Below are 26689 nucleotides of genomic sequence, written 5' to 3' on the forward strand. Positions count from 1 at the left end.
TCCCAAAGTGCTGGGATTATAAGCGTGAGCCACCGCGCCTGGCCTGGGATTTTTTAATCCCATGGGAAATGTCTTAATAGGGGTTTGGCATATCTTTGTTCCAATTTCTACATTGAGGAGGGGAAGAAGCTTTCTTTTTATTAAAGAAAATACACGTGGCCGGGCGCGGTGGCTCAAGCCTGTAATCCCAGCACTTTGGGAGGCCGAGACGGGCGGATCACGAGGTCAGGAGATCGAGAGACGATCCCGGCTAACACGGTGAAACCCCGTCTCCACTAAAAAATACAAAAAAAAAAATAGCCGGGCAAGGTGGCGGGCGCCTGTAGTCCCAGCTACTCGGGAGGCTGAGGCAGGAGAATGGCGTAAACCCGGGAGGCAGAGCTTGCAGTGAGCTGAGATCCGGCCACTGCACTCCAGCCTGGGTGACAGAGCAAGACTCCGTCTCAAAAAAAAAAAAAAAAAAAAAAAAGAAAATACACGTCTATTTTATTATTTTTTTATTTTATTTATTTATTTTTTTGAAATTGAGTTTCATTTTTGTCACCCAGGCTGGAGTGCAGTGGTGCGATCTCTGCTCACCACAACCTCTGCCTCCCAGGTTCAAGCGATTCTCCTACCTCAGCCTCCCAAGCAGCTGGGATTACAGGCATGCGCCACCATGCCCGGCTAATTGTGTATTTTTAGTAAAGACGGGATTTCTCCATGCTGGTCAGGCTGGTCTCCAACTCCCGACCTCAGGTGATCCGCCCACCTCGGCCTCCCAAAGTGCTGGGATTAGAGGCGTGAGCCACTGCGCCCGGCCCACATCTATTTTATTAAATAGATGCCTCAAGCATTAGTTGCTAATGAAACAAAAATACAAATAAAACGTCTAGGCCGGGCGCTGTGGCTCAAGCCTGTAATCCCAGCACTTTGGGAGGCCGAGATGGGCGGATTGCGAGGTCAGGAGATCGAGACCATCTTGGCTAACACAGTGAAACCCCATCTCTACTAAAAAATACAAAAAAACTAGCCGGGCGAGGTGGCGGGCACCTATAGTCCCTGCTACTTGGGAAGCTGAGGCAGGAAAATGGCGTACACCCGGGAGGCGGAGCTTGCAGTGAGCTGAGATCCGGCCACTGCACTCCAGCCTGGGCGACAGAGCGAGACTCCGTCTCAAAAAAAAAAAAAAAAAAAAATCTAAATACCCAAATACCACATTTTCTCTAGATTTCCCCCAACATGTGCCTCATTTCCCTGTACTTTTTACGTAATATCTCTAGTATCTTCATTTTATTAGTTTTGCAATGTCATTGTCAAGATAGAATTATTTAATGTGGCTTAAGATAATTTTGTAAGATTTTCAAACCCTAAATTTATAAATCCTATTACAAAAAAAATTATAATAATTTGATATGCGAGTTGTAACAGTGTTGGCCAGTGGGAGTGTCTTCAAGGTGGCCTCTAGTCTTATCAGCATGATCCTAACAGTTTTTGGTTGCTTTCTTGCTTTTTGGTATAACAAGACGTTCAGACTCATCCTGTGCATTTTGTAAAATTTGCTCTTGTGGATTTCATGAAATTAGTTCTTTTCCCAAAGAACCTTGGTTTCTTTTATTTGAAAATGATACTTAGAAACCACAATCTAGGCTGGATGCAGTGGCTCACACCATAATCCCAGCACTTTGGGAGGCCGAGGCGGGTGGATCACCTGAGATTAGGAGTTTGAGACCAGCCTGGCCAACATGGTGAAACCCTGTCTTTACTTAAAATACAAAAATTAGCCAGGTGTGGTGGTACGTGCCTGTAATCCCAGCTACTCAGGAGGCTCAGGCAGGAGAATTACTTGAACCCAGGAGGCGGTTGCAGTGAGCGGAGATCACGCCACTACACTCTAACCTGGGTGACAAAAGCAAAATTCTGTCTCAAAAAAAAAAAAAAAAGTGGCTGGGCGCGGTGGCTCAAGCCTGTAATCCCAGCACTTTGGGAGGCCGAGACGGGTGGATCACGAGGTCAGGAGATCGAGACCATCCTGGCTAACACGGTGAAACCTCGTCTCTACTAAAAAATACAAAAAACGGCCGGGCGTGGTGGCTCAAGCCTGTAATCCCAGCACTTTGGGAGGCTGAGACGGGCGGATCACGAGGTCGGGAGATCGAGACCATCCTGGTTAACACGGTGAAACCCCGTCTCTACTAAAAAATACAAAAAAATAGCCTGGCGAGGTGGCGGGCGCCTGTAGTCTCAGCTACTCGGGAGGCTGAGGCAGGAGAATGGCGTGAACCTGGGAGGCGGAGCTTGCAATGAGCTGAGATCCGGCCACTGCACTCCAGCCTGGGTGACAGAGTGAGACTCCGTCTCAAAAATAAAAAATAAAAATAAAATAAAAAAAAAAAAAGTAAAGAAAAGAAACCACAATCTAGACACTAGGGATGCTCGTTGCTACTAGATTAGTCATCATTTCTATTCCTTTTCAATGGACAGAGTCAGGAATTTAATATAAACTTCCTACTCTTGCATCTGTTTCTGAGATCTAAAGATACAGGTTTTCAGTGACACCAATATAATTACTCATTTTGTATTTATTTATTTATTTTTTTTTTGAGACGGAGTCTCACTCTGTCGCCCAGGCTGGAGTGCAGTGGCCGGATCTCAGCTCACTGCAAGCTCCGCCTCCCGGGTTCACGCCATTCTCCTGCCTCAGCCTCCCGAGTAGCTGGGACTACAGGCACCCGCCACCTCGCCCGGCTAGTTTTTTGTATTTTTTTAGTAGAGACGGGGTTTCACCGTGTTAGCCAGGATGGTCTCCATCTCCTGACCTCGTGATCCACCCGTCTCAGCCTCCCAAAGTGCTGGGATTACAGGCTTGAGCCACCGCGCCCGGCCTACTCATTTTGTATTACCCCACAGTACAAGCACAGTAGTCGCTGATATATTTTTTTAATTACACAAGTAAGACGTATGTTTATTGTTTCAGGGATCAGTGATGTTCAGTGATGTGTCCATAGACTTCTCTCAGGAGGAGTGGGACTGCCTGGACCCTGTTCAGAGGGACTTATACAGAGATGTGATGTTGGAGAACTACAGCAATCTGGTTTCAATGGGTAAGGGCATCCGTACCAGTGATTCCCAGTTCTCCTCTGGAATGTCTGCTTCTTCCACAGTGAATTTCTCAGCTGCTTCTCAAGTTACTGGCTGAATTTCTATTCTTTATTACCAAACAAATGGTTTGAGCTGAAATGAAAAGGAAGAATGGGAAATGGGCAACTCCAGTGGGCTGTGGTTGAGGCTTCGTCTTCATCTTTCTTTGGCTGTTCCTGTAGTGGCATCTCTTCCTTGATCATCAAGGGACTGGATCTCATTTACCCACAGCATAACCATATTCCATATCTTTTCTTGTGAGCAGGACTTTACACTCCTAAGCCTCAAGTGATCTCCTTATTGGAACAAGGGAAAGAGCCCTGGATGGTTGGCAGAGAGCTTACAAGAGGCCTGTGTTCAGGTAAGTGAGAAATGACTGGACAGGAGAAAGGCATGACAGGTCAGAACTCAGCTGGTCAGGAGGAAACAGCACCTTTGAGATATTGTCTCTGAAGCTCCCATCAAGAAACTAGGCCAGTGTAGCAAATTAAGTCCTTTTAGCATAGTTGTTAAGTAACCTGTTTCGCCCTTTTCCTCACTTACCACTCTTTCTACTACTCCTCTCCAACTCTCCTCTTAATTTCAAGTAGAAGGTACCTTTCACTTCTCCTCTTAAAAAAACCCTCTTTTACCCATATTTTAGATTCAGCTGTTTGCTAGCTTCTTTTACTCTCTCTCTGTTTTTTTGTTTTGTTTTTTTTTTTAAGGGCCTGGCTCTGTCACCCAGGCTGGAGTACAGTGACATGATCATAACTCATTGTAGGCTCAAACTTCTGGGCTTAGGCAGTCTCCCTGCCTCAGCCTTCCAAGTAGCTGAGACCGTAGCCATGTGCCACCATGCCTGGCTAATTCTTTTTCTTCCTCTTCTGCATTTTTTTTTTTTTTTTTTTTTTTTTGAGACGGAGTCTCGCTCTGTTGCTCAGGCTGGAGTGCAGTGGCATGATCTCGGCTCACTGCAACCTCTGCCTCTCGGGTTCAAGCTATTCTTCTGCCTCAGCCTCCTGAGTAGCTGGGTCTACAGGCACGTGCCACCATGCCCACCTAATTTTTGTATTTTTAGTAGAGATGGGGTTTCACCATATTGGCCAGGCTGGTCTCAAACTCCTGATTCACCCACCTCAGCCTCCCAAAGTGCTGGGATTACAGGCATGAACCACTGCGCCCGGCCCCTCTTCTGCATTTTTTAAACTTGTGCAGGTGTTTTCTACTACCACTCCCCAAAATGATGGAATTGCATCTGTATACACACAGGTGAATATACACACACACGCACACGCACACACACATCTTGCCCAAGTACTGGTCTTCATTATAGCTGCCTGTCAGTGACCTGTTTTATCAGACTGTCTTCAATGTTTCCTTTATCGAACTTTTTTTAATTTCCTGGTTTGTGTAAGGGAATCTTCCAGGTGCTACAGTTTACTGATTATGTTACCTTTACGAACTCAAGGTCCAAAAGTGGTGCTAAAATATATACATATATGACTTCCACAAAGTAGAGTAGTATAAAAGAGAAATGAGATAAAGAGTTTAGCAGAAAGTCAAAGGCTAACTATGTATAAGTGGAATTAATCCCTATTGAAGTATAGGTGGAGCCTTGGAAGTGACTGCAGTTACCATGTATAGAGATATTGTTGGGGCCAAGAAAAAAAAAAGAATGTGTGCCTATATTAAACAGGAAGAGGTGGCAGAGCAGGAGAGATTTGGGATGAAGTAGGAGAACCAGAAGAGTACTATTGAGCATTACTATGCACCAAGCATTGGTCCAAGGGCTGGGACTATAGTATTCATGAAGGCATTCTAAAGTTCTGCACTTCTGAAGCCTACATTCTAGAGGGTAAGAGAGAAAATGTCTTAGTCCATTTTGTGCTGTTACAACAGAATACCTCACATTAAGTAATATATAAAGAACAGAAATTTATTTTCTCATAGATCTGGAGGCTAAGAATTCTAAGATCAAGGCACTGGCATCTGACGAGGGCCTTCTTGCATCTTCGTGTGGCAGAAGGCACTAGGAGCAAGAGAGCCAACTCCTTCCATCAAGCCCCTTCATAAGAGCACCCGTTTTAAACCCATTCTTGAGGGATGGATCCTCAAAGCCCGATCATCTCTTAAAGACCCCACCTCTTTGTTTTTGGATTTTTTTTTTTTTTTTTTTGAGACAGAGTCTCACTCTGTCACGCAGGCTGGAGTGCAACGGCAGGATCATGGCTCACCACAGCCTCAACCTCCCGGGCTCGGGTGATCCTCCCACCTCAGCCTCCCGAGTAGCTGGGACCACAGGCAGACATCACCACGCCCTGCTAATTTTTTTATTTTTTGTAGAGACAGGGTTTCGCGTTGTTGTCCAGGCTGGTCTCTAACTCCTGGGTTCAAGCGAGCCACCCACCTGGGCCTACCAAAGTACTAGGATTAAAGGCTTGAGCCACTGTGTCCGGCCTCCACCTCTTACTACTATCACATTGGCAACAGCTGAATTTTGAAGGAGAGACATTCAAACCATAGCAGAAAATAAAATAAATGTCAAGTATATATGCATAAAACAATATTAGCTTGACATTAATATTATATAATATATAAATATATTTTTGGAATTATATATCATTTGTATTTATCTATATGTAACTAATATATTGGTATAGTATAAATAACATATCATATATTAATATGTTGTAGTTCTATATTATTATATGTCCACGTGTATATGAAATGTCAGGTGGTGGGTGATATATAAGTGCTATGAAGAGAGGCTAGAGAAGGCCTCTGATGAGGTGTTCTTTTAGTAAAGACTTGAATGAAGTGAGGGAACAGGTAATATAAATATCTGCTAGGACAGATTCAGGCAAAGGGAACAGGAAGAACCAAGTACTCGAGTTCAGAGCTTTTTGGCAGCCACCATTGTGGCTGAAATTGAATGAGCAAAGCGGGAATTGTAGAAGAGGAGATCAGGAAAGTAGCAGGCTTATGAGTGTTTGCATGCTGGGTGCAGGTCAGGGTGAGAATTAGATGTACCTGTAGATGATTTTGGGTCTTGTGGACCTTGAATTTTATTCCAAATGAGATGTAAATCCATTGAATGATTTAGCAGAGTGACATGATCATGTTTGTAAAGGATCATTCTTGCTCTAGGGGTTCCTAACTTTGGATTCCTTTAGGTAGAATTCAGGGAGTCCATGAATTTGGATGAGAATCAAAAATACATCTTTTCTTTTTTTTTTTTTTTTTTTTTGAGACAGTCTCACTCTGTCATCCAGGCTTGAGTGCAGTGGTGTGATCTCGGCTCACTGCAACCTCCACCCCCGAGGTTCAAGCAATTCTCCTGCCTCAGCTGTCTGGGTAGCTGGGATTACAGGAGCCTGCCAGTGTGCCCGGCTAATTTTTGTATTTTTAGTAGAGATGGGGTTTCACCATATTGGCCAAGCTGGTCTTGAACTCATGACCTTGTGATTCACCTGCCTCGGCCTCCTGAAGTGCTGGGATTGCAGGCATGAGCCACTGTGCCCAGCTCAAAAATACATCTTTATATTTAATAACCTCTAATTGAGATATAACATTTCTTCCTATCATGGTGTATGGGACAAACCATAGTAGTAGTAGTAGTAGTAGTCGTTCCTGTGACTTTGACATTAATGGAAATCACAGATACGTTCATATTATGTTACTGTTATTGTAGGCATATTGAAATATTTATGCTCATTCCTACTTCAGAATTATTGTAGTACTAGGCTTGCCACTAGGTCTTGTTTAATGTTTTACTAAAGAAGAAAACTCCAGGCAGAGAGAAGAATCCCTGTGAAGGCTCTGATGGGGAAAAGCTTGGTGTGTTTGAAAGACTAAAAGCCTGTGTTGGTGGGCCCCAGGATCAAGTAGGAGTGGAGTGTGAGTCAGGGTTTGGACAGACAGGCAGGAACCACAGCATTCAGCCTTTGCAGGAGATTGTGAGGAGTTTGGACTTTGAGCTGTGGAAGCCTAAACCAAATGATATTATTCCCTGAATAGATTAAAGGGTGAGAGAGCTTGGTGGGGAGACTGGTTGAGGAGGCTACTTCACTGGTCTGGATAAAGAGTTGATTCTGCTTTGGAAGATGACATTGGCAGTGGAAAACAGAAGAGGGCAGTTTTAAAACTTTACTTGGGAGCTTAACTAGATAAAAGTTACTGCAAGATCTGCCGGGCACAGTGGCTCACGCCTGTAATCCCAGCACTTTGGGAGGCCGAGGTGGGTGGATCACAAGGTCAGGAGATCAAGACCATCCTGGCCAACATGGTGAAACCCCATCTCTTCTAAAATACAAAAAATTAGACGGGCGTGGTGGTGCATGCCTGTAGTCCCCGCTACACGGAAGGTTGAGGCAGGGGAATTGCTTGAACCCTGGAGTCAGAGGTTGCAGTGAGCTGCGATCGCACCACTGCACTCCAGGCTGGTGACAGAGTGAGACTCCGTTTCAAAAAAAGTTATTGCAAGATCATATAGAGATAGGAGGAAAAAGATTGTGTTGGAATTAATTCCCTCTTCCTGTTTCAAGATACTCCAATAGGCTTCATTTTGATATCTTCAAACCATTTAATTTGCCTAATATCCCCATTTTTAGTAAGAAATTGTTTCATAATAATACCTGAACACTTTACTCCAAAACATGTATGTGCGTTTTCCTGTAACCCCCCAGTAATCATGAGTTAAGGACTATTGCCCTTTTACAGGTGAAGAAATGGTAGCTTAGAGGTTAAATAATTGCTTGTGGCACACAACAATTAAGTATCAGAATTGGCAGCCAGCTCTCATCAATCTGGTTCTGGTTCCTGTTATCTTTCTATGGCAGTATGTTGTACTGTGTCTTAATTTCTTTCCATCTTCCTTAAACTTTAGCTGTCTTCTCTCTCATTCACTGTGGTGGTACATGAGCAAGTCTCCTCTCCCATAAGATCAGCATCTCAAAATTCCAAGGCAAACAATATTTCCATTAAATCCCCAGCATATAAAATATTCTGAGTTTCCCTATCTGCCACTTACACACTTACATCAAATTAGTTCAATACATTAGACTTACATCTAGCTCTTCCCTTATCCCGGCCCGCGGGATAGTCAGAGCAGGCCCTGGAGGAGGGGGTGGGAATTTGGGGAACAAGAGACACGAGAAATGGAGACAAGACAGTGCTCTGATCAAGTCTCATTTAATGGCAGTAATGCACTGCCTTATATACACTTGGAAGGGAAGGGGTTGGGCTAAGGCGGAAATGATCTCATTGCGGAGGGCGTGGCCAGGTTAGTTTCGGTTTCTCCGGTCCGGAAGTCATGTTGCGCTTGCGCTATTAAGTAACAATTTTCCCGGGCGCGGGAAAAGTGAGTGAAGAAGAAGCAGGAAGAGCGCCATCTTTTTTTTTTTTTTTTTTTTTGAGAGGGAGTCTCGCTCTGTCGCCCAGGATGGGATGCAGTGGCCGGATCTCAGCTCACTGCAAGCTCCGCCTTCCGGGTTTACGCCATTCTCCTGCCTCAGCCTCCCGAGTAGCTGGGACTACAGGCGCCCGCCACCTCGCCCGGCTAGTTATTTTTTGTATTTTTTAGTTGAGATGGGGTTTCACCTTGTTAGCCAGGATGGTCTCGATCTCCTGACCTCGTGATCCGCCCGTCTCGGCCTCCCAAAGTGCTGGGATTACAGGCTTGAGCCACCGCGCCTGGCCGAGCGCCATCTTTAATGAGGTATTAGTACAGGGGAAAAAAGGCAAAGATAGGGAGAAGGTGTGGGGTGGAAATGAATATAGCTCAGGCGTTTAATCCTCAATTATTATTCGCTATGGCCGGGGCGTGCAGCTCCGGACATTCCCTCATGTGAATAACCCACGGTTACCAATTTATTTTTGATTTTGAGACGGAGTCTCACTCTGTCACCCAGCTGTAGTGCAGTGGCGCGATCTCAGCTCACTGCAGCCTCCGCCTCCTGGGTTCAAGCAGTTCTCCTGCCTCAGCCTCCCGAGTAGCTGGGATTACAGGCACATGCCACCACGTCCGGCTAATTTTTGTATTTTTAGTAGAGACGGAGTTTCACCATGCTGGCCAGGCTAGTCTGGAGCTCCTGACCTCAGGTGATCTACCTGCATCGGCCTCCCAAAGTGCTGGGATTACAGGCGTGAGCCACCATGCCCGGCCACCACATTCGTATTGTATCCACTGTATCCTTTATTAAAGAACTTATTCTGTTTCCACCCCAACTGGGCATACTGCAGTTCACCTGTGACACTATTCAGAATGTGCAGCCCTCATAGTCTTCCATAGTACTGTCCTCACTTCAGATGCCAGCTGCAAGTCTTGGGAGTCCCCAGGCCACCTGCAGATCAGCCAGCTAACAGCAATAAATTAAGGGGTCTCCAAGGTCTCAGGTTCAATAATTTGTTAGAGTGACTCATAGAAATCAGGAAAGCTCTGTATTTAAAGCTACAGTTTTATTATAAAGGATACATGTTTGAGCAAGATCTGAAACTGGACAGAGTTTCCATGCCCTCTCCCTTTGGAGTCAGTTTGTCCTGCTCCTATCACATCAATGTGTTTACCAACCAGAAAGCTCCACTGAGTTTACTGCTCAGCATTTTTTTTGAGGTTTTATTACACAGGCACAATTGATTAAATCCCTGGCCACTCAATCTCTAGCCTCTCTCTCCTCAGAGATCAGGCCAGCTGAAAATCCCAACCTTCTAATCACAAGCTAGTGTTTCAGGCAATCAGACCCCACCCTGAAGCTTTCTAAGGTCCCACCTTGAACTACCTTATTAGCATAACAAAGACCTCCTGTCAGGAAATTCCAGGTGTTTTTGAAGCTCAGTGTGGGGCTTTATTATACCTGAGAGCCAAGGAATCTTCCCCGTACGCATTTATTTCTCTCAGGAGACCTTTAATGGAGGCTAGAAAATGACCCACTTCATGTTACACATATTGTATGATATACGTATATACACACATGCATACTTATATGGATATAGGTATATCATATATGACATGTATATCATATATCATATATATGGCTAGTCATGTTTTAATATGGAAAATAGCCCAACCATTGTATATTTACCAGCCTTTCCAGGTGATTCTGATCCACATCCGTATTTGAGTATCATTGTAGTAACTTATTTGCATAGTTACCTTCCCCTGCTTCCCGCATTATCTTACTAATTTATTTGTCTTTCTTGTCCATTTTTTCAGATAACACAGATATCCTTGTGAACCCTGTGTCATTTCCTAGTAGATGCTATTCTTTAATTTTTCCATTTCTATTATAAAAGTTTAACTTTTCACAAATAGGAAAAAACATTTACCATTTTATTTTCTTTCAGATCTGGAATCAATGTGTGAAACCAAGTTATTATCTCTAAAGAAGGAAGTTTATGAAATAGAATTATGCCAGAGGGAGATAATGGGACTTACAAAGCATGGCCTTGAGTACTCCAGTTTTGGAGATGTTTTGGAATATAGAAGCCGCCTTGCAAAACAACTGGGATATCCAAATGGGCATTTCAGTCAAGAAATATTCACTCCTGAATACATGCCCACATTTATTCAACAGACATTCCTTACTCTCCAGCAAATAATGAATAATGAAGACAGACCCTTTGAATGTAAGAAATGTGGAAAGGCCTTTAGTCAGAACTCACAATTTATTCAACATCAGAGAATTCATATTGGTGAAAAATCTTATGAATGCAAAGAGTGTGGGAAATTCTTTAGTTGTGGTTCACATGTTACTCGGCATCTGAAAATTCATACTGGCGAAAAACCCTTTGAATGTAAGGAGTGTGGAAAGGCCTTCAGTTGTAGCTCATACCTTTCTCAACATCAGAGAATCCATACCGGTAAGAAACCCTATGAATGTAAGGAATGTGGGAAGGCCTTTAGTTATTGCTCAAATCTTATTGACCATCAGCGAATTCACACCGGTGAAAAGCCTTATGCATGTAAGGTATGTGGGAAAGCCTTTACTAAAAGCTCACAACTTTTTCAGCATGTGCGAATTCATACAGGTGAGAAACCCTATGAATGTAAGGAATGTGGCAAAGCCTTTACCCAGAGCTCAAAGCTTGTTCAACATCAGAGAATTCATACTGGTGAGAAACCCTATGAGTGCAAGGAATGTGGCAAAGCCTTTAGTAGTGGCTCAGCACTTACTAATCATCAGAGAATTCACACTGGTGAGAAACCCTATGATTGTAAGGAATGCGGAAAGGCTTTTACTCAGAGCTCACAGCTTCGTCAACATCAGAGAATTCACGCTGGTGAGAAACCCTTTGAATGTCTTGAATGTGGGAAGGCCTTTACTCAGAACTCACAACTTTTCCAGCATCAGAGAATTCATACGGATGAAAAGCCGTATGAATGTAATGAATGCGGAAAGGCCTTTAATAAATGCTCAAACCTTACTCGACATCTGAGAATTCACACTGGTGAAAAGCCCTATAACTGTAAGGAATGTGGGAAGGCATTTAGTAGTGGCTCGGATCTCATTCGTCATCAGGGAATTCATACTAATGAATAATAAAAATTAAAGCCCCTGTCACCTTCCTCATTTTTTAAACCAAAAATCACGTCTGATGCTTACTGTCTTCCACAGGTTTTTTAAAACTTTGTATTTAAATTGTGTATCCAAATGTATTTCACTCCAGGTTATAAATTCGGAGTCTAAATTGACATTCCCTCTCTCCTCCAGTCACATACCAATGCCAGCTGTTCTGTAATTCTTTGGTTCATTGTTTTGTTCTGCTTTCTTGGTGACACATTATACTCTTGTTTATATTTGCTTGTGTTTTTAGGGCAATCTTTTCTGATCTGTGTATTTGTGTTTGCACCAGTGTCACACCATTTGAAGTGACCTTTAATATTTGTGTGACCTTTAATATTTTTAAATTCCTTGTGGAGGTTTAACTTTTTGAAGTCAGTGTTAATCTTTTTATTATTATTTTGTATATTTTTTGAGACGGAGTTTCACTCTGTTGCCCAGGCTGGAGTACAGTGGTGTAATCTTGGCTCGCTACAACCTCTGCCTCCCGGCTTCAAGGAATTCTCCTGGCTCAGCCTCCTGAGTAGCTGGGATCACAGGCGTGTGCCACCACGCCCTGCTAATTTTGTATTTTTAGTAGAGATGGGGTTTCTCCATGTTGGTTAGGATAGTCTCGAACTCCTGACCTCAGGTGATCCACCTGCCTTGGCTTCCCAAAGTGCTGGGATTATAGGCGTGAGCAATTGCACTTGGCTTTATTCCTTTTTTATTGAGACGGAGTTTCGCTCTTGTTGCCTAGGCTGGAGTGCAATGGTGTAATCGCGGCTCATCACAACCTTTACCTCCCAGGTTCAAGCGATTCTTCTGCCTCAGCCTTTCAAGTAGTTGGGATTACAGGCATGTGTCACAACACCCAGCTAATTTTTTGTATTTTTAGTAGAGACGGGATTTCACCATGTTAGCCGGGATGGTCTCCATCTCCCGACTTCAGGTGATCCACCCGCCTCGGCCTCCGAAAGTGCTGGGATTACAGGCGTGAGCCACTGCAGCCGGCCTTTTTATTTTACAAATTTACATTTTTAATTGTCAAGCCAAAATCACAAAACAAAAACTTGCTAGAAAGCCAAACTTAATTGTAATCATACTTATAGATGGCTATTCTCAGTTTGGTAGAGAAAATCATGCTATACTGTGCTTTTTTAAGGAAGTGTAATTATGATATGCATGCCATACCTTTCACTGCTTTTATCATGCCAAAGATTTCATGAGTGCCATTTCAGTAAATATAAATTTTTTTTATTTTCATGATATATTTAATGACTTTAAAATGACTATTCTCATTATGGTTGCCTCTGAATTTTTGCAGCTATAAAAGCTGACCTCAGCTGGGCACAGTGGCTCATGCCTGTAATCCCAGCACTTTGGAAGGCCGAGGTGGGCAGATCACAACGTCTGAAGATTGAGGCCATCCTGGCTAATACAGTGAAACCCTGTCTCTACTAAAAATACAAAAAAGTAGCTGGACGTGGTGGCATGCGCCTGTAATCCCAGCTACTTGGGAGGCTGAGACAGGAGAATCGCTTGAACCTGGGAGGTGGAGGTTGCAGTGAGCTGAGATGGTGCCTCTGCACTCCAGCCTGGAGGACAGAGTGAGATTCTGTAAAAAAAAAAAAAAAAAAACTGACCTCATTGGATGCTCATTTTTACTTTTAAAACATTTATTTTAATTGCCAAAATTATCCACATTTTCTCCTTGTGAGCTTGTTTTGTTCCTTTCCATCAGTCCTAATCCCAATGCCATACTAGAAAGTGACACTGTTATGAAAGTGGTGTTTATCAATCCAGGTATTAATTTTTGTTGTTGTTGTTTTTCTTCTCTTTTTTTTTTTTTTTTTTTTTTGAGACAGAGTCTCACTCTGTTGTCCAGGCTGGAGTGCAGTGGCATGATCTCGGCTCACCACAACTGCTGCCTCCTGGGTTCAAGTGATTCTCCTGCCTCAGCCTCCCTAGTAGCTGAGACTACAGGCACATGCAACCATGCCTGGCTAAGTTTTGTAATTTTAGTAGAGACAGGGTTTCACTACGTTGGCCAGGCTGGTCTCGAACTCCTGACCTCGTGATACACCCGCCTCGGCCTCCCAAAGTTCTGGGATTACAGGCATGAGCCACCACGTCCGGACAATTATTTTTTCTTAAAGATATTAGTGGTGTTCTGTTTTTTGAGACCAAGTCTCACTCTGTTGCTCAGGCTGGAGGGCAGTGGCGCAATCTCGGCTCACTGCAACCTCTGCCTCCCAAGTTCAAGTGAGTCTTCTGCCTCAGCCTTCCGAGTAGCTGGGATTACAGGCGTGCGCCACCATGCCCAGCTAATTTTTGTATTATTAGTAGAGACAGGGTTTCACCATATTGACCAGGCTGCTCTCGAACTCCTGACCTCATGATCCTCCCGCCTTGGCTTCCCAAAGTGCTGGGATTACAGGCGTGAGCCACTGCGCCTGGCCATTAGTGGTGTTTTAAAAAATTATGTCTAGGTATATATAATCAGGCTGTATGTATTGGATTGCTGTGAAGAGTCAATGAATTAATAAATGTAAAGTACCTCAAACTGTTATCACATAATATAGGTTTAGTAAAAGTTTTCCAGTATTATCAGTGATATATTCATTATCATAAGTATCTTCATTAGGATTTATGGAAAGGATTTTAACCATGTTGTTTACCTTTGGGAAATTTATAATTCATGATGGAAAAAGAGAAACACTTGTAATGAGTATAACGAAGACTTTCCCCATCATTATTATTTAGCATGGAATTTTAAAAGGAAGAGAAAAAGTATGTGTGCATAGTCTTTTCTCAGACTTCATCTTTACATAAAGAATACCAGTCTGAGGCCGGGCATGGTGGCTCACACCTGTAATCCTAGCACTTTGGGAGGCCAAGGTGGGTGGATCACTTGAGGTCAGGAGTTCGAGACCAGCCTGGCCAACATGGTGAAACCCCGTCTCTACTAGAAATACAAAAAAAAAAATTAGCCAGGCATGGTGTTGCACACCTGTAATCCTAGCTACTCAGCAGGCTGAGGTGGGAGGATTGCTCGAACCTGGTAGTTAGAGGTTACAGTGAGCTGAGATTGCGCCACTGCACACTCCAGACTAGGTGACTGAGCGAGACTGTGTCTGAAAATACATAAATAAAAGCATACCAGTCTGAAACCCTGTAAATATGATGAGTAGTAGAAAGCACAGCTGTCAAAAAAAGCAGGAAGAGATTATAACATTTTTTCTAATATTTCCCCCCAAAACGCAGAAAACATACTGGCCACATTATTTGACCAGAAGAAGCAGTACAATAGGATAGCCATCAAATATCTGATTATTAATTCAATATTCCCTCTTAATTAACATGGATTAAGGAATAAATCCCTAAAATATACATTATTTAAATGTACACGAAAATGAAAACAATTGAAAAACCTGCGAGTGGCAGTAAAAGTTGTATTGGAAGTTTTATAACCTAATGTTCATGCATATATTGTATTCTAGGAATAATAAATAAAATACAGAACCCAAGAAACTAAAACAAGCTGAAATGAATTGTGGGAGGAAGGAGGTAGTATTATTTTAAAAGGCAGAAATAATTGAAAGAAAAAAACTGGATCTCAATCCAAAATTTGATATTTGATGGAAGAGAAAAAAAAGGAGACAAACTTTAATGATTCCAGAGGTGAAATAAGGATGACAAACAATATTGTATATGAGAAATTGAAATGACTATATATTTAAACTTAAAAGAGCTGTATCATTTGGGGTAATGAAAATGTGGAATGGGTAAAGATTGTACAATTTTGTTTATATACTACAGGTCACTCAACTATACACCTTAAAAGGGTGAATATTATGCTGTGTGAATTTGATCTCAATTTAAAAACTTAAGGCTGGGTGCAGTGGCTCATGCCTGTAATTCCACCACTTTGGGAGGCTGAGGTAGGAGAATGGCTTGAGGCCAGGAGTTCAAGACCAGTCTAGGTAACATAGTGAGACCCCCCTCCCCGCATCTCTACCAAAAAAAAAAAAATTTAAAAACAACAAACTTAAAAGTTAGTATTATAGACATTTTTATAATATATCTGAAAATCTGGAAAATGTCTGTGATTTTTAGTAAGTTGATGACATCAGAATTAACTGGAGGTATAAAATCTTAATAGACTTCTCTCCAGAATACACTTATTTAAAAAATAAGACCGGCCAGGCACAGTGGCTCACACATGTAATCCCAGCATTTTGTGAGGCCTAGGCGGGCGGATCACCTGAGGTCGGGGATTTGAGACCAGCCTGACCAACATGGAGAAACCTCATCTCTACAAAAATACAAAAAATTAGCCGGGTGTGGTGGCTCATGCCTGTAATCCCAGCTACTCGGGAGGCTGAGGCAGGAGAAAGGCTTGAACCCGGGAGGCAGAGATTGTGGTGAGCAGGCATCGCGCCACTGCACTCCAGCCTGGGCAACAAGAGTGAAACTCTGTCTCAAAAATAAATAAAATAAAAATTTTCTTAAAATATATTTTAAATGTCAAATTGCTGCACTAAAAAAGACACCAAGGTAGTGATTTTTATTAGTGAAATCTATGAAATGTCTTGGGAAACTCTTCCAGGACATAGACTGAGATAGCAAATTATCTATTTTTATAAATTTGTCATAATCCTGATGTTAAAACCTATAGAAGAACCCAAAACAATTTGTCCAGAAACAGTTATGAAAATACAACATTATAAATTAGCAAATCAAATCTAGTAACCCATTGAAAATAAGTATTTGTCACATGAATTTAGGAAAAACCAATTCTGATAAACTTTCTACTTTCTGAAACTTAAAAATCAAATTGATTTAGATAACAGTATTTCTTAGTATCTAAACTCAGGAACCAAATAGATGTGGATAGCATGGGATTTTTGGAATACAATACAATATAATTCACATGAGATTGCTAAAGTTCAAATAACTGAAGTTCTGTCAATGAAAATGTATGATCTAACCTCAACATCTTCTAGATGAACCCTTCTTTTTTTTAGCAGTATTTGACAGAATGGGATATATTTTATAAATAAACTTGGACTATTATCCTATCTGCTGTAGTATCACTGTTCATTCATTTATACCCTTTACTTCCTAGTTGAAGGGTCTTTAAAATATAACCAACATGTCCAATCATTGCTGTGCATTTTGGATGAGGGTGGATTGCGGGGCTGCATTCAAAGCCATCCTGGGCCACGTGCAGCCTATGGGGCGTGGGTTGGATAAGTTTGATGTACCACGTTTTCTTTATCCAGTCTACCATTGACGGGCACCTGGGTTGATTCCATATCATTGCTATTGTGAAGAGTGCTGCGATAAACATACAAGTGCATTTGTCTTTTTGGTAGAATGATTTATTTTCTTTTGGGTAGATCACAGTAATGGGATTGCTGGGTCAAATGGTAGCTCTGTTTTAAGTTCTTTGAGAAATCTCCAGGCTGCTTTTCACACTGGCTGGACTATTTTACGCTCTCATCAACAGTGTATAAGCATTCTCTTTTCTCCACAGCCTCACCAGCAACACTTGTTTTTGACTTTTTGTTTGAGATGGAGTCTCACTGTGTCACCCAGGCTGGAATACAGTGGCATGATCTCGGCTAACTGCAAAGTCTGCCTGTTGGGCTCAAATGATTCTCCCACTTCAGCGTCCCAAGTAGCTAGGATTACAGGTGCATGCCACCACACCAAGCTAATTTTTGTGTTTTTTGTACAGATGGGGTTTCACTATGTTGCCTAGGCTGGTCTCAAACTCCTGGGTTCAAGCAATCCCCTGCCTTGGCCTCCCAAAGTGCTAGGATTATAGGAGTGACTCACTGCACCCAGCCTATATTTGTGTATATGTTAAATTGTGTATGTTATTTTATGTACATGTATATATTAAGTTGTATATTCACATATATAATTATATATACACATATATTACATTACATACACATATATTTGTTTACTCGTGCAATTTGTCCCAGCAGAAGTAAAAACTCATGTAAGTAAAATAATATTTACAGGCCAGGCGTGGTGGTTGACGTCTGTAATTCCAGCACTTTGGGATGCTGAGGTGGGTGGATCTCTTGAGGTCAGGAGTTTGAGACCAGCCTGGCCAACATGGTGAAACCCCGTCTCTACTAAAAATACAAAAATTAGCGGGGCGTGGTGGCACACACTTGTAAGCCCAGCTACTTGGGAGGCTAAGGCAAGAGAATTGCTTGAACCGGGGAGGCGGAGTTTGCAGTGAGCCAAGATCATACCATTGGACTCCAGCCTGGGGTATAAGAGTGAAACTCCATCTCAAAAAAAAAAAAAAAAAAAAAAAAAAAAAAAATTAGCATTATTTTTGGTGCAAAAGTACTTTAACATCTTAAATACTCATATAATGGAAGATACTGGAAGATACTTTTAACTCTTAGAAAGAATGAGTTAACTCCTTATCTTCTATAAAGGTATCCTAATATCTTTGTACCCGAAGTGGTATCTGAGGCAAATTGTTACATTAAAAAAGGAAAATGCTTTATAATAAAAAAGGAAACGTTACATAGTAGCCCTTGCTTACCTGCAGGAGATGTGTTCTAAGACCCGTAGTGGATGTCTGAAAGTGTGGATAGTATTGACCCAATTGCTGTCAATTAGAACACACTTCTGCTTGTTTTCCAAGCACAAATTTAATTTTTTTTTTTAATCTTAACTAAGCACTTACCACACATGTGGCTGTACCTTGAGCTTGGTGTTCAACGAACAAGACTAGCAGAAATTTATTTTTCCTCCTTACACTGTCACACCTAGAAGATTTGTTCTTACCATAGATCTTAGCAACCTCAGCACACGACTTATTTTCCTTATTCAGTCAAGAATTTTCACATTTTGACTTAAAGAAAACACTTTAGGGCTCCTGTTCTGCATATCTAAATTGGCAGCATCACTACTCTTGCATTTTAGGGCCATCATTAGGTAAAAATCAGAGTCACTTAAACACAAGCACTGTGATACTGCGGCAGTCATTCTGATAACCAAGTTGGCTACTCACCGACTATGGGTAGCGCATACAGCATGCATCTGCTGAACAAAGGGATTGTTCATATCCCAGGCAGAACAAAGCAGGACAGTGAGATATCTCATCACGCTACTCAGAACAGCCCACAATTTAAAGCTTATGAACTGTTTCTTTCGGGAATCTTGCATTTAATATTTTCAGACCACAATTTACTGTGGGTAACTGAAACTGTGGCAAGTAGAACCATGGATAAAGGGGGACTACTGTATATGCTTCTGTGTGTGTGCAAATACATGAATCGTGGAGAATATCATGGGAAGATGCTCATCATCTTGTTAACTCGTTATTTCAAGAGTGGAACTGGAGGGGGAATAATGCCTTTCCTTTATATTTATTTGTAATATTTCATTTTCATTATGAACATGTGTTATTTTATTATTTTTTAATAATAAAGACAGGCAAAAAACATATATGTAATTTTAATTCAAGCCGAAATCTTCAAGGCAATCATATATAATTAAATAGATAAAGCAAAGAGAACATTTTAAATTCCTGAAGGGAAAGAGGAAAAGCACAATGTAAAAACCAAGTGAGTCTAAAAGCAGCAATGTATCATAATGCCTAAATTCGTGGGACCAATTCCAATCCAGTCCAAGAAAGCAGACACTGGCGACCAACATTCCCTTTCAGGCCCCTGCAGGGTCAAGAGAGTGCTCCTGGAATAGATTGAGAAACTCGAGCAGGCTAAGTGAGGTGCCAGGAATAAAGACACCGCCTGACACATTCTCCACTCTCCCTTCACCCGCTCCTCTCCCCACCGCGCTTCCATCAGTCTCCAACTCTGCCCTCTTCCCAAGAGCCTCAGATTGAAACCTTGCAAGGAAGACACCGATTCTCAGTCACAGGCTTGGTAATCTGAGCGGCAAAGGTACATGATCTCGTGCTTCCCCTACTCCCCGCTACTCCCCTTGCCACTGCTGCCTAGCACCTGCCCCCTCCTCCATAATTTGAACTGTCCTCCCAGGACTTGGAGGCGGGTCGGCCCAAGCGCTTCTTAATGCCCAATATGGAGCAAACCTCCCCTATCTTGCACGTCCATTGGCTAAAAGATCTGTCTACTTAAGTGTGACTGCCACTTTCCCTTCTTTCTGTGTTGCCTGGATACAGACTGTCTGCCTATTAACAACTGGTCGCGTTTCCCATTGGTCACCGTTTTCGGAAGCCCGCCCCCAAGTATCCAGGAGCCCAGCGCACGCTGGGTCTGCAGGCGCCATCCAGGCGCACAGCGGGAATCGTGGCTCAGCAACTTTGGGGTGTGCGGCCGAGCGTCTGCCAAACATGGGACGCTGGAGGGTCAGCGTCGGGGAGTCCTGGCCTTCAGTCGGCCATCGCCACGGCAGAAACTGGGGCCCAGGCTGCGTCCAGGCCCTTCCCTGGCCGTCCACAGGTCTCATGGGCGCCCGGACTGGGGCTGATGTAGTTTCACGACCTCTGACCCATAGGATCTAGAGATTAAAGGTATAAAAACGGGGACTTTTCAGCCCACTCAGGTAAAACATCCTTTTATTTTTCAGCAGGTGTTTTGTTGCAGAATGCCCCGAGGGGAGGGAGTGACTGCCGGGTTTAGGTTTATTAAATAAAATAAACTCCTGGTTTAGATTATGTTTATAATATGGCTCCCCGACCTTTAAAATTTCCCACTTTTTGCCAGTTGTATTATTTAGTAGGATGTGTTCGATAAGGACAGCCAGTTAAAATGGCTTTTTGTTGTTGTTGTTGTTACTAAATAAACCAATTTTTAGTTTTGATTGTCCTAACAACAGCAACTTCTCAGGCTTAATAAAACACTTATTTTGAGACGTTTCTGTTTCTGTGAAAGGCATAGCAAGTTACTTTGGAATTGTTTTAAAGGAATTAAATTCCTGGTTTTGGTACCTCAGTAGCAGTTTCTCCCCCAATTTCTTTAAAATCTTATTTTGGGGGCACGTATAATATATAGAGTAACTTTTGTGAAAGAAACAGCCAGCTAAGGAGGTATTGGGATTTCCTTTATGAAATATAATCCTAGTTTTGATTTTTTTTTTTTTTTTTTTTTTTTTTGAGACGGAGTCTGGCTCTGTTGCCAGTCTGGAGTGCAGTGGCATGATCTCGGCTCACTGCAACCTCTACCTCCTGGATTCACGTGATTCTCCTACCTCAGCCTCCTGAGTAGGTGGGATTATAGGCGCGTGCCACCACACCCAGCTAACTTTTGTATTTTTAGTAGAGATGGGGTTTCACCATGTTGGCCAGGATGATCTTGATCTCGTGACCTCGTGGTTCGCCCGCCTCGGCATCCCAAAGTGGGTTTTGATTTTTTTTATAACGGTAATGATTCTGTCTTCTTAACTCCTTTAAAATCTTGGTGGGTTGAGCGCGGTGGCTCACACCTGTAATCCTAGCACTTTGGGAGGCCTAGGCGGGTGGATCACTTGAGGTCAGGTGTTCAAGACTAGCCTGGCCAACTTGGTGAAACCCTGTCTCTACTGAAAATACAAAAATCAGCCGGGCGTGGTGGCGGGCGCCTGTAATCCTAGCTACTTAAGAGGCTGAGGCAGGAGAATTGCTTGAACCTGGGAGGCGGAGGTTGCAGTGAGCCGAGCTGAGATTGTGCCACTGCAGTCCAGCCTGGGCATAGAGCGAGATTCAGTCTAAAAAATATATATATACACACACACACACAGACACACATATATACATATATATACATATATATATACACGTACGTATATACGTATTTTTTTACAAATCCTTGTAAACCAGATTTTTGACTCACTTTTCAGGCTTTGCCAAATGGCCTTTTTACCCTCATATATATTGCATTTTCTTTGGATATTCTGATGAATTCTCAAGGGGATTGTATTCCTGTATTTTACCATTCATGAGTTTAGAAGTGTGTTTACTTTCCTGAGTTTTCATTTTCTTTTTCTTCTGTCGTATGTAATTTACAGAGCAAATACCCACCAGAATGGATAACTTGGATGTGGAATGTGAGTTTCTTTGCGCTTATCAAATGAGGGTGATTTTTAGTCAATGAGCGTTCGGTATATGCCTGGGAAACCAACAGCCGCTGTTTAGGTTCAGAGCCAGCCTTTATCAGCTTTCTGATGCCAAACCCATCAGTGAACTTCTCTGTATATTTAATTCATCATGAGAAAAATGGTGACACCAAGGGAGACTGATTTCCAAGTTTACATCGGTTGCCCCAGGGGAAGTGCCTGGCCCCCATCTGGTCCTTGCTGCTGTAACTGCCCTGTTAATTGAAGGAATGTGCTATAAACACTTCCGGGACTGTTGCTGTCATTTACTGTCCTCATGCTTTATAGAGAAGCCCATATTGTCAGCCTCTTCCTCTGCTTTCTGTCATTTCTAAACCACCTCACCCGATCTGGTGTAAATTTCATTGTGCGTGAGTTTGCACAGATGTAATTTGGCCTACACGTCTCCTCAAAGCCTAATGTCCGCCTCCCACCTCCACTAGGATCTGGAGTCTCAGGACGCACTACCTCTGCCACCCACTGCAAGCTTGAACATTTCATGGTGGACACCCCTCCCTGACTTTGTATTAAAGTGGGTTCTCTTGGGTCTTTTTCTCTGTGTGTCTGTACTGGGCTATAGTGTGTGGAGCCAGTGGGATTTGCCCTGTGATCCTGAAGGAGGGTCACAAGGAGTTGTTGAGCAAAGAGGGGCTGATGGTTCTTAAGGGGGTCCCACAGAAGGGAGAGGCCAAACATACTCAGGCAAATCTTGTTTTTTTATTCTTGTAGGTCCAGATTTTGGATGAATCTCTCTAGAGGTTGAACAGGTAAGACTCACCTTTCAGTAGTTACACCAAGAAAGGCCTAGCTGATGACTTAGGCTATGGTTTTGGGCTGCACGAGAGTGGTCAGGTGGACAGTGGGAAGTCTACACATAACCCAAAGGGAAAAGAGAAAAGGCCCCTGAGAAATCAGGGCAAAGTCCCACAGTGTCTCTTTCCACTGGCACGTGGGTTACCTTCCCACTATGTCCCCCAAAGGACATGAGGCCACAGACTGCAGTGCCCGTGAACAGAGGAGCTATGGGGATGCAACTTTGATACCTCCATTCAAACACACACCCTGGTGCATGTGCGCCTCTTCTGATGCAGCGCCCCAATGGGTAAGCTCTGGGCTTTTCCACACAGTGGATTAGGAGTGGAAACATTCTGTCTGTTTCATGCTTGATGGTTTGGTTGTGACCTGATGTCGTGGTGGTAATAGAGGCAATGATCCCAGCATCTTAGAACCGTTCAGCTTGGCCGGGCCCGGTGGCTCACGCCTGTAATCCCAGCACTTTGGGAGGCTGAGGTGGGTGTATAACCTGAGGTCAGGAGTTTGAGACTAGGCTGGCCAATATGGCAAAACCCCATCTCTACTAAAAATACAAAAATTAGCCAGGTGTGGTGGCGCATACCTGTAATCCCAGCTACTTGGGAGGCTGAGGCAGGAGAATCGCTTGAACCCAGGAGGTAGCGATTTCAGTGAGCTGAGATCTTGCCGTTGCACTCCAGCGCGGGCAACGTAGCAAGATTCTGTCTCAGAAAAAAAAAAAATCGTTCAGCTTGTGGGTAGGTATTTGGGAAACAGATATGTATTACCTAGTCTTAGTTATCTGCAGTGGTTTTGTTATCTTTTGCATAAACTGCTGAGAATGTTTAATAATTGTAGATGATAGATCACTAGTCACTCTAAAATCTTCCCATTTCTTGGTCTAGAGCTGGGGCTGGATCCCTCAGCAACAAGGAGACCTGAAAACCAGAAGAAAAAAAGCAGGTACTCCCTGTAAACCACTCATCTGTGCTCTCTTCCAATTTATTCTCCTTTTGTTTACATCATTTGAAGGGGCCATAATCATCTTGTTTAGACTTCAGGATATAAAATGACCCACCTGTAGACCTCCAGCCATATCCCAAGGTTATCTGTTTTGTTTTGTTTTGTTTTGTTTTGTTTTTTTAATTACTGCCAGGTTTCAATTGTAGATAACCCCTGAGGAAATATTCCAGATTCCCTGAGTAGTTTCCAGGCTAAAGTCCTATAGGCTTCTTCTGTTTTTAGGAGGCGTTCCCATCAGAGACAGACCTGAATTTGGATTTTTAGCTTTAATGCTTGCGAAAAGCTATAAAAATAATTTTCTACCCCTAGCTTTAAAGTACTGTTAGTGATAAATTAAAATTCCTTCAGGAGGATTAAACTGCCATTTCAGTTACCCTAATTCCAAACATTTTGGTTGTTAGAATTTTCTTTAATGTTTGTAAAGAAGTATTTTATATTTTCCATCAAGATTCATTCTCTTTAGCAGGCCATTTTGAACTTTACTTTCTTAAATACCCAAATTTGGTTTTTCCTCAGTCTTCTCTCTGCTACGGATTTCTAACTTAACAAGAAAGGCAACTTTTCATCAAAAAGGGCAAAGAATAGAGGGGACAGTAGAGGGCACCTTCAAACCCAGCATGACAATGAGGTTCCTGCTTCAAAATGAAGCATCACAGCAATCTTGGGTTTTTGATTTGGGCCCTCATTTCTCTTATAATTTGAACTTGTATTGGAGAGAAAAGGCTTGTTTCTTAAGCCAGCCAGTTTTCATACTGGATATTTATATATCATTTCATTTGTTCCTAAGTGTATTTCTCATTTCTGTTACGATTTGTTCTGTGGGTTGTCAGTGACTTAGCGGTATGTTTTTCACATGTTTATAAAGCTGAATAGTTCTGTATGTCAGCTCAGCACCCCTAGTGTCAGCCATGCTCCTCTCCTGCTGTGCATAGATGGGGCCTGTCCACACCCGAATCTCCTGGGTTCCCGCTGTCAGCACCTGAAGGTACCCACCAGATGTGTCTGTCACTTCCCTCCATCCACCTCTCTTGTGGTTCTCATATTTCTGCCTCCCCAGAGACCATTTCTATCTAGAGCAGTGGTTTCCAGTAGAAATACAATGCCAGACACATACGTCATTTTAGATTTTCTAGTAGTCACTGTAGAAAAGTTAAAAAGAGGCTGGGTGTGGTGGCTCACGCCTGTAATCCCAGCACTTTGGGAGGCCGAGCTGATCCACCTGCCTTGGCCTCCCAAAGTGCTGGGATTACAGGTGTGAGCCACCGTGCCCAGACCTTTTTTTTTTTTTTTTAAGATAGGGTGATAGGGTCTCACTCTGTTGCCCCGGCTGGAGTGCAGTGAGTGGTATGATCTCGTCTCACTGCAACCTCCGCCTCCCAGGTTCCAGTGATTCTCCCACCTCAGCTTCCCTAGTAGCTGGGACTACAGGTGCTCGCCACCATACTCGGCTAATTTTTGTATTTTTTGTATAGATAGGGTTTCACCATGTTGTCCAGGCTGGTCTCGAACTCCTGACGTCAAGTGATCCATCTGGCTTGGCCTCCCAAAGTGCTGGGATGATAGGTATGAGGCACCGCTCCTGGCCTTAGCAGTCTTTCAAGTGCTCAGCAGCCGCATGTGTCAAGTGGCTGCCTTATTGGACAGCACAGCTCTGGAGGGTGATTTTATGTACATCCCCACTGCTCTCTCTTCCTCCTTTATTCCCATCTACTTTCACATCCCCAGTGTCTATTGGAGGGAGTCTGTTGGGAGTGTGGAGCCTTTCCTGTCCCTAGCATGGATGTCATCAGCAGGTGATGATGAAAGTGATAAATAGCATTCTCATCACAAAAAAAAGGTCAAGTATTTGAGGTAATGGGTAGGTTAATTTGATTTCATCATTCCACACTGTAATGAAAAATCATACCATCATTTTGTACCCCATAAATATTTTTTTTTTTTTTTTTTTTTTTTTTTGAGACGGAGTCTAGCTCTGTTGCCCAGGCTGGAGTGCAGTGGCCAGATCTCAGCTCACTGCAAGCCCCGCCTCCCGGGTTCACGCCATTCTCCTGCCTCAGCCTCCCGAGTAGCTGGGAGTACAGGCGCCCGCCACCTCGCCCGGCTAATTTTTTTTTGTATTTTAGTAGAGACGGGGTTTCACCGTGTTAGCCAGGATGGTCTCGATCTCCTGAACTCGTGATCCGCCCATCTCGGCCTCCCAAAGTGCTGGGATTACAGGCTTGAGCCACCGCGCCCGGCCTTGTACCCCATAAATATATACAATTTAGAAGATAGATAAAAATCAGCCAAAAAAAATTCTTTGAAATATTTTTGAACAAACATATACAATTTATGGGGTACAATATAATTTGTCAGTATATATATATTTTCTTAATGGGGAGTCAGTTAATACAGGAAACAGCCCTTTGAAAGGGAGATACCCCCACACCCCTGGAGGGAGACTATTGCCTCCCTCTCTCCTCTTTCTGTCTCATATTCCTTTAATTTGGAGAATCATTTCCAATTCCTTAACATCCTGCCCTGACTTTTTTCTGTCTTACATTCAAGGGTCACAGTTTTCCTCTCACCCTCATTTCCATCTTTTCCCATAAGATGTGACGTGCCTTTTTGTCTTGGTTGGGCATTTATTTGCAATACAAGAATGATTGTTTTCTTTGATACATTAATGACTTACTTTTCCTATTAAAATATATCTTTCTTAACAGAATTCCAAATTAATTCTAGAATTAAACTAGACAGCATTTTTTTTTTTTTTTTTTTTTTTGAGACGGAGTGTCGCTCTGTCGCCCAGGCTGGAGTGCAGTGGCGCGATCTCGGCTCACTGCAAGCTCCGCCTCCCAGGTTCACGCCATTCTCCTGCCTCAGCCTCCCGAGTAGCTGGGACTACAGGCGCCCACAACCGCGCCCGGCTAATTTTTTGTATTTTTACTAGAGACGGGGTTTCACCGTGGTCTCGATCTGCTGACCTTGTGATCCGCCCGCCTCAGCCTCCCAAAGTGCTGGGATTACAGGCGTGAGCCACCGCGCCCGGCTAGACAGCATATTTTTAAAGGTGTGTATAGAGTTCCTTGTGTTTCTTCCTCGATTTTTAAAATAACATATTTAGGTCTATATATTTTAGGATATAAGATCTCACTATA

The 26689-nt window shown here is 42.9% G+C and overlaps 2 protein-coding genes across 37 annotated transcripts in view; both read left to right on the top strand.

Moving 5' to 3' along the window:
* Positions 1–11655, top strand: part of ZNF383 (zinc finger protein 383) — a 40580-nt gene extending 28925 nt beyond the window's left edge. For 15 of the 16 annotated variants that reach the window (XM_077982577.1, XM_077982571.1, XM_028839040.2 and 12 more), the window contains 3 exons: positions 2957–3083; positions 3386–3481; positions 10444–11655. In XM_077982577.1, coding sequence (XP_077838703.1) covers positions 2957–3083; positions 3386–3481; positions 10444–11639 — 1419 coding nt within the window. In that variant the 3' untranslated portion in view covers positions 11640–11655. Of the gene's footprint in view, positions 1–2956; positions 3084–3385; positions 3482–9229 lie in introns of all 16 variants that reach the window. The other variant, XM_077982579.1, reaches the window with a different exon arrangement.
* Positions 1–26689, top strand: part of ZNF875 (zinc finger protein 875) — a 406705-nt gene that overhangs the window by 350085 nt on the left and 29931 nt on the right. For 4 of the 21 annotated variants that reach the window (XM_077982454.1, XM_077982465.1, XM_077982440.1 and 1 more), the window contains exons 1-4: positions 19923–20207; positions 21648–21686; positions 22464–22501; positions 23432–23489. The gene's annotated coding sequence lies outside the window, so the exon portion shown is untranslated. Of the gene's footprint in view, positions 1–19922; positions 20208–21647; positions 21687–22463; positions 22502–23431; positions 23490–25021; positions 25113–26481; positions 26602–26689 lie in introns of those variants that run through there. The other 17 variants (XM_077982459.1, XM_077982468.1, XM_077982460.1 and 14 more) reach the window with 9 other exon arrangements.

The sequence above is a fragment of the Macaca mulatta genome, chromosome 19, assembly GCF_049350105.2.
Source record: "Macaca mulatta isolate MMU2019108-1 chromosome 19, T2T-MMU8v2.0, whole genome shotgun sequence".
In the NCBI taxonomy this organism is placed as follows: Eukaryota; Metazoa; Chordata; class Mammalia; order Primates; family Cercopithecidae; genus Macaca; species Macaca mulatta.